At 51.0% G+C, this 6,819-nt stretch overlaps 1 protein-coding gene across 1 annotated transcript; it reads left to right on the top strand.

The window, feature by feature from the left end:
• Positions 1-4,652: 4,652 nt before the first annotated feature.
• On the top strand, positions 4,653-6,010 carry LOC123449630 (ethylene-responsive transcription factor ERF073-like). The gene has a single exon (XM_045126912.1). It carries the CDS (start codon positions 4,827-4,829, stop codon positions 5,832-5,834), a length of 1,008 nt encoding a protein of 335 aa, XP_044982847.1. The 5' UTR covers positions 4,653-4,826; the 3' UTR covers positions 5,835-6,010.
• Positions 6,011-6,819: the final 809 nt, after the last annotated feature.

Genomic DNA, 6,819 nt, shown 5'->3' with positions numbered 1-6,819 from the left:
GGATCAAGAACACACATATATTGATGAAAACATAATAGGTCCAGATCTGAAATCATGGCACTCAGGCCCTAGTGACAAGCATTAGGCATAGCAAAGTAGTAGCAACATCAATCTCAGAACATAGTGGATACTAGGGATCAAACCCCATCAAAACTAACTCGATCACATGATAGATCTCATCCAACCCATCACCGTCCAGCAAGCCTACGATGAGATTACTCACGAACAGTGAAGAGCATCATGGAATTGGCGATGAAGGATGGTTGGTGATGACGACGGCGACGATCTCCCCTCTCCGGAGCCTAGAACGGACTCCAGATCTGCCCACCAGAGGAAGAACAGGTGGTGGCGGCGGCCCCGTATCGTAAAATGCGATGAACTCTTCTCTTTTAATTTTTTTTGGGCGAGAGAGACTAAATAGAGCTGGAGTTGGAGGCGGCGGAGCCACGAGGGCCTCACAAGCCTGCCAGGCGCGGCCAGGGGGGCGCCTCCTGGGCTTGTGGGCTCCTGGCTCCGTCCCTCCAGGTAATTCTTACGCCAGTATTTTTTATATATTCCACAAAAAATCCTCGTAAATTTTCAGATCATTCCGAGAACTTTAATTTCTACGCAAAAAAACACCATGGCAATTCTGCTCAAAACAACGTCAGTCCGGGTTAGTTCCGTTCAAATCATGCAAATTAGAGTCTAAAACAAGGGCAAAAGGGTTTGGAAAAGTACATACGATGGAGACGTATCAGCACACTATAAGACTTGGCATGTCATTAAAATCCTACTTGGAGGAATGAGAAGAGAGGAGAAAGAGTAAAACGGGCTTTTATTCTACGTGTAGCACATGAATCAAGAAAAGGTAGTATACATGCAACTCTCTTCCAATCATATACATTGGTCATGCAAATATTAAATGCTTAGAGCCAACCTAATAGCCAATCTAAAATCCAACCTATTATATCACTATTTTTTGAAAACTTTATGTGAGGTGGTATCTTTTTACAACAAGAACCTTAGGGCATCTCCAACACGAACCCGCGAATCTCCTGCAACCGTTCGGACTGCGGAAGCCATCCAACGCGGTCATGTATTGGTCCACACAGTAGTCTAGACATGATTTCTCCCATAAACTGGAGACGAACGTGGGGGGAGGTTTGCGGGAATTCGAACCGCTATTTCGCTTGATTATCACCGTCTTGGCCCCACCAAAAACCCTCCACCCTTCCGCACACGCTTCTTGCCGACGCGGACTGCTCGCTGATACGTCCATTTTGCAGCATGTCTTTATTGATATTTGTCTTATTATTGTCCATTATTCCTTTTTATTATGTAATTCTTATGTCTTTTCTCTCTGAATATACAAGGTGCATTATGAAGAGGAAAGTATGTGGAAACTGGAATTTTGGAACGAGAAGCCGAGAAAAAGGCAGAAAAATCAAGTTGCTCCAAATGACCTAAAACTTCACGGAGAATTTTTCTGGAATATATAAGAATTATTGGGCCAAAAATAGACCGCAGAAGGGAAGCCACCTGGGCACAAGCCATCGGCCCCCAGTTCGTGGCCTCATAGCTTGTGGGGCCCCTGCTGGTCCTCTGAGGCCCCTCTTCTCCTATATGGTGTATTTTACCCTAGAAAAAATAAAGACATAACTTTCAGGATGAAGCGCCGCCCTCACAAGGCGAAAACCTGGACAAAGGCCCTTCTGCTCTCCGGTAGAGCGATTCTGCTGGAGGAATTCCTCTCCGGGAGGGGGAAATCGAATCCATCGTCATCACCAACGCTTCCTCCTTCGTGCGAGGCCCAATCCTCATAAACATCTTCACTAGCATCATCTCATCTCCAACCCTAGTTCATATGATGTATTTAATCTTTGTTTCATAACCTCAGATTGGTACGTGTGGGTTGCTAGTTGTATTAATTACATCTTGTAGTTGATGTTAGTTGGATTACTTGGTGGAAGACATAATGTTCAGATCCTTAATCATATTTGTTACACCTCTGATGTTGAACATGTTGATGAGTTGTGAGTATTTAATTTTGTTCCTGAGGACATGAGAAAAGTCTGGTTAAGTAATCACGTAAAGTTGGCATTCGTTTGATATTTTGATGATATGTATGTTGTTACTTCCTTTAGTGGTGTCATGTGAATGTCGAGTACATGACACTTCACCATGTTATGGGCCTAAAGAAAGTCATTGTGGAGTAATGAGTAGATGATGGGTTGCGAGAGTGAAAGAAGCTTAAACCATAGTTTATGTGTTGCTTCATAAGGGGCTGATTTGGATCCTCATGTTTCATGATATGGTTAGATATATCTTAATTCTTCTTTCGTAGTCGTGGATGCTTGCTTTATATAAGAGGACTTTCAGACCTGTCCTTTTCTATAAAAAGGGTTGGGCTATCTTGATGCACCTTTGTTACTATTGCTACTTGTCACTTGTTACGAATTACCTTGCTACAAAACTATCTATCACTAATATTTACATCACTTGCACAGAATACCTTGCTGATAACTGCTTATCATTTCCTTATGCTCCTCGTTGGGTTCAACACTTTTACTTATTGAAAGGACTACGAGCGATCCCCTATACTTGTGGGTCATCACTCACATTCATGTTGTCGTAGAGTGTCCGCTCACCATTGAAAAGCGAATGCGACCTCGCACTGCCGTTGCCATTGAAGCGGCTCACCGACCGAGGGCGCAACCCGATACACGTCTCTCGTGTTCGCGCATGTTCAATGCCGAAGACACATGACTGGACGAGATATGATATATATCCACCACACTAGTTCAATGATCCATCCGTCTGTATGCCGCCATTAAGTAGTCTCACCTACCGAGAAACCCACTCCAGCGTCCCGCATTGACGCGTGGCCTCACCGTAATCCGCTATTTAAGGGCGGTCACACCCAGCTATCTCCATAGCAAAACACATCCGCTCCACAATCCACACCCTCCTCCTTTCCTCCATATCTGAAATGACCGCCAGCGGGAAAGCACTATGGGACAGTTAGTCGCTGGAGATGAAGAATAGGGTGGTCGCCCTTGCCGCCACCTGGCAGAGCCGCCATGCCAGGCGGATCGAGCCCGGGTTGCCGGCTAGCTCGCGTGAGGTCTTCGATGAAGAAGACGACACGAAGATGGAGATGAGCTCCGACGACTTCGCCCGGACTCCCCCGCGTCCTATACATGCCGGTATCACCATGGCGCAGGCGCACTACAACGTCGCCATGGCGGAGGGGCAGCCTGCGTCGGTGCCTACGCCGGCGTTAGCGCGGGTGCTGGAGCAAAATCAACTAATGTTGGGTTAGATCGACGACGAGCGCATGAACCAGGTGGGCCTAGCGGCCATCTCCCCGACGAACCCGAACTTCTTCGCGGAGTAGCGTGGCATCTACGATGCCATCCGCGCTCAATCCAGGAAGCGGTCGCCGCGGAGGCGCAGTTGTAGACGGTCGCGGAGGAGAACAATGCTAGTTGCGCCTCTTACGTGCCGCCGACGAACCATCAGGCAGCCCGGTGGGATGACGACAGCCAGGACGCCACCATTTCTCTCGTGGGCCTCACGTCCACCAGTGACGAACAAGGCGCAGACTCCTTCGAGGATGAGTAGGGCACGGGAGCCAGCTTGGCCTGGTGTCCCCATGTGGGCCAGCCCGTCTCATTCGTTCTACTCTTCCTTGCGGAAGACCGCACCTTCACTTCGTCGATCTTATCGGTAGTGCTCATGAAAATGGCGGATGGAAGACGGCACGGGTTTGGACACCGAGCGTCGTCGCCGTAGGATAGGTTTAGGGGTGGTTTTTTTTTGCTAGATGTTTGAAATTTAATGAAATCCATCGTGTTTGTATGAAATTGGTGATGTTTGCACGAAATCTGGCCATGTTTGCACGAATTTCGTTCGATTGTTCAAGTTATTGTCAAAATGTGTGCTCTATGCTTAGATGTTATCTTTCTGCATCCGTATCCATGGACTGATCCCCTTATGCGAGAATTTTTTTTACGGATTACCATCGAACATGTCCTTACAGTAACAACCAGCTACAATATTAACCATGATATAATGCCTATGATGATGAAAACTCTGAACCGTAGCAAAGACCAAGTTGCTAACTTTGACCCTTGGCCACATCTTTGTTTAAACAAAGCTGTATCGACATTGCCCTTGCCTCCTCCGGTCCTATCAAGAAAAGAAAAACAGTATACTACACTGTACAAAGCTTAAGCACTTGCTTAAATGATGGAAACAATATAGACCCCACTTGTGCAGCCACTTGAGAATACAGCCTTTCCCACAAACTCGGGGGCGCGCCCAAGAGAGGTCTGGTTTGGTTTTCGCGCGCCGGCCTCGCCCGGGGATGCACGCGCCATCCCTGCGGCCTCCCTGTGTCTCCCCAGTGCCAACGCCCTAGCTCCATCGAAGCGCGGCCACACCACACACACACGGCCACGCAGCCGAAGCCACGCGGCGTCGTTGGTCACGAAGGATCGGGAAGCCGGGAAACCGGGCTGGGTCGGGTCCCTGTCTTGGGCCGGGAAGGAGCGTGGGAAGACGGCAGATGCGGGGCACCTCTCCGCTGCTGAGCTGTGCCCATGGACATGGACGTCGACGCGGCCAGCCTTATCGCGTCCCGTCCACCCTCCCTCCATTCCCGCGATTTTGGGAGCCACCATTCCTCTCCCCCTACTTAACAGCGTCTCCGCCCCATCCCAGCTCTCCAACTCAACTCAACTCAACACGCAAAGCAAATTACCAGAGAAAAGAAAAGCAAGAGCAGCGACCTGAGCTAGGAGAAAGAGCATCGAAAGAAGAGAAAGAAAAGGCGAGCGAGGATGTGTGGTGGAGCGATCCTCGCCGAGCTCATCCCGGGCGCGCCGGCGCGGCGCGTCACGCCCGGCCACATCTGGCCGGGCAAGGGGGCCAAGCAGGCCAAGGCTGCCGCCGCGGCCGACGACTTCGAGGCGGCGTTCCGGGAGTTCAACGAGGAGGAGGACGACGAGGAGGAGGTCGTGGTGGAGCGGCAGGAGGAGGTGGCCGAGAGCAAGCCCTTCGTTTTCGCTGCTTCCCCCAAGAAGCAGCTGCGGCAGGAGGAGGCGGCGCCTAGCCGGAGCAGGAAGCCGTCGCAGTACCGGGGCGTCCGGCGCCGGCCGTGGGGCAAGTGGGCCGCCGAGATCCGCGACCCCGTCAAGGGCGTCCGCGTCTGGCTCGGCACCTTCCCCTCCGCCGAGGCCGCCGCGCTCGCCTACGACGACGCCGCGCGCGCCATCCGCGGGCCCAGGGCCAAGCTCAACTTCCCCTCCTCTGCCGTCGCCGCGGCCCCTGGAGCGCGCAAGCGCGGCCGCGCCGGCGTGGCCCTCGCTGCCAACGCAAAGCCGGTCATCCACATCATCGACGAGGAGGAGGAGCACGCCGCCCTGGCCGCGCCCGCGTCGTCCTTCGTCAAGCACGAGGCCGAGGCGAGCGAGGGGTCCGAGTCCAGCGGCGCCCTCCCCGACTTCTCGTGGCAGGGCATGTCGGCGTTCGACGAGGCGCCGGCGTACCCGGCCCCGGAGCCGGAGACCGAGCTGCCCGCGAAGCGGGCGAGGACCGAGCCGGAGGACACCGACGAGGGCATGTCGGCACACCCGGCATCCGACTCCGACTCCGACGCGCTGTTCGACGCCCTCCTCTTCGCCGACCAGTTCGCCTACTTCAACGGCGGCGCCTACGAGTCCCTCGACAGCCTGTTCAGCGCCGACGCCGTGCAGAGCTCCACGGCCACCGCCGCGGGCGAGGCGGCCATGGGGCTCTGGAGCTTCGACGACGACTGCCTCGTCGACGAGTGCAGCCTGTCGTTCTAGATCCTGTTCCGTGTGCGTCCCTTCATGCCATGCGATGGTGTGTGTGTAAATAGAGTAGTTTCGATCTTGTGGAATCCGTTCGTTCGTCGTCGCTTCTTGGATCAGCAAGTGATGGTGGGTACTGTGTAAGAGTTGACATCCTTGTGAAAGATTTTGCCTACGCCTTCGGTGCAAAAGCTCGACTTTGGTTTCTGAATTGTTCTTCAAATTGCTCTTCTTTTATCTGCACTGCCTATGTCATCAGCGAAATGTACAAAATCACGGATTTGCTTGAGGCGGATTGGGCTCCAAAAGAAAAGCAAATGGGATCAACAAAAGTTGCAGGCTATCCCTGCCCTCCATTATCTTTTTGAGCGTCGCGCTCGGATCTCCTCCATGCCGTGCCATATCGCAGTGTTGCGACAGGACGGGAACCAATTCAACAAGAGCCCATGCCGTGCAGCTCGTGTCTGTCATTGGCCCTGTTTGGATTTTAGATTTAGAGTTGGTTAGATTGAATTCATCTAACCCTCAAAAACCCAAACAGATGGATTAGAGTTGGTTAGATGCATCTAACCCATCTAAAAAATCTAACTCACCTAAGAGGTGCTTTTTTGAGTTAGAGTTAGGTGGAGCCCAGAAAAAGTTACTTTTCTTTCTCCCTCCATCATACAAAATCCTACTCCCTCCGTTCCTAAATATAAGTCTTTGTAGAGATTTCACTAGTGAACAACATACGGATGTATATAGACATATTTTAGAGTGTACATTCAATCATTTTGCTCCGTATGTAGACATCTATTAAAATCGCTTAAAAGACTTATATTTAGAAACGGAGGGAGTAGATAAATGAGCCAAATGATTAGAAAAAATGCATTTATTGACAATCTAACCCTTTCATCCAAACACCTCTTTGATTAGAGTTAGTTCAGGGTTAATCTAAAATTAAAATCTAACTCTAACCTCTAACCGAGTTAAAGTATCAATACATGGCAATTGTCACTTT

This window comes from Hordeum vulgare, chromosome 4H, assembly GCF_904849725.1.
Source record: "Hordeum vulgare subsp. vulgare chromosome 4H, MorexV3_pseudomolecules_assembly, whole genome shotgun sequence".
Taxonomy (NCBI): domain Eukaryota; kingdom Viridiplantae; phylum Streptophyta; class Magnoliopsida; order Poales; family Poaceae; genus Hordeum; species Hordeum vulgare.
Note: the sequence above shows the minus strand (reverse complement) of the source record. Positions and strands in the feature narration are given on the sequence as shown.

Excerpts from the sequence above, each read along its gene's own strand:
- LOC123449630 (XM_045126912.1), top strand. The coding sequence starts at position 4,827 with ATGTGTGGTGGAGCGATCCTCGCCGAGCTCATCCCGGGCGCGCCGGCG.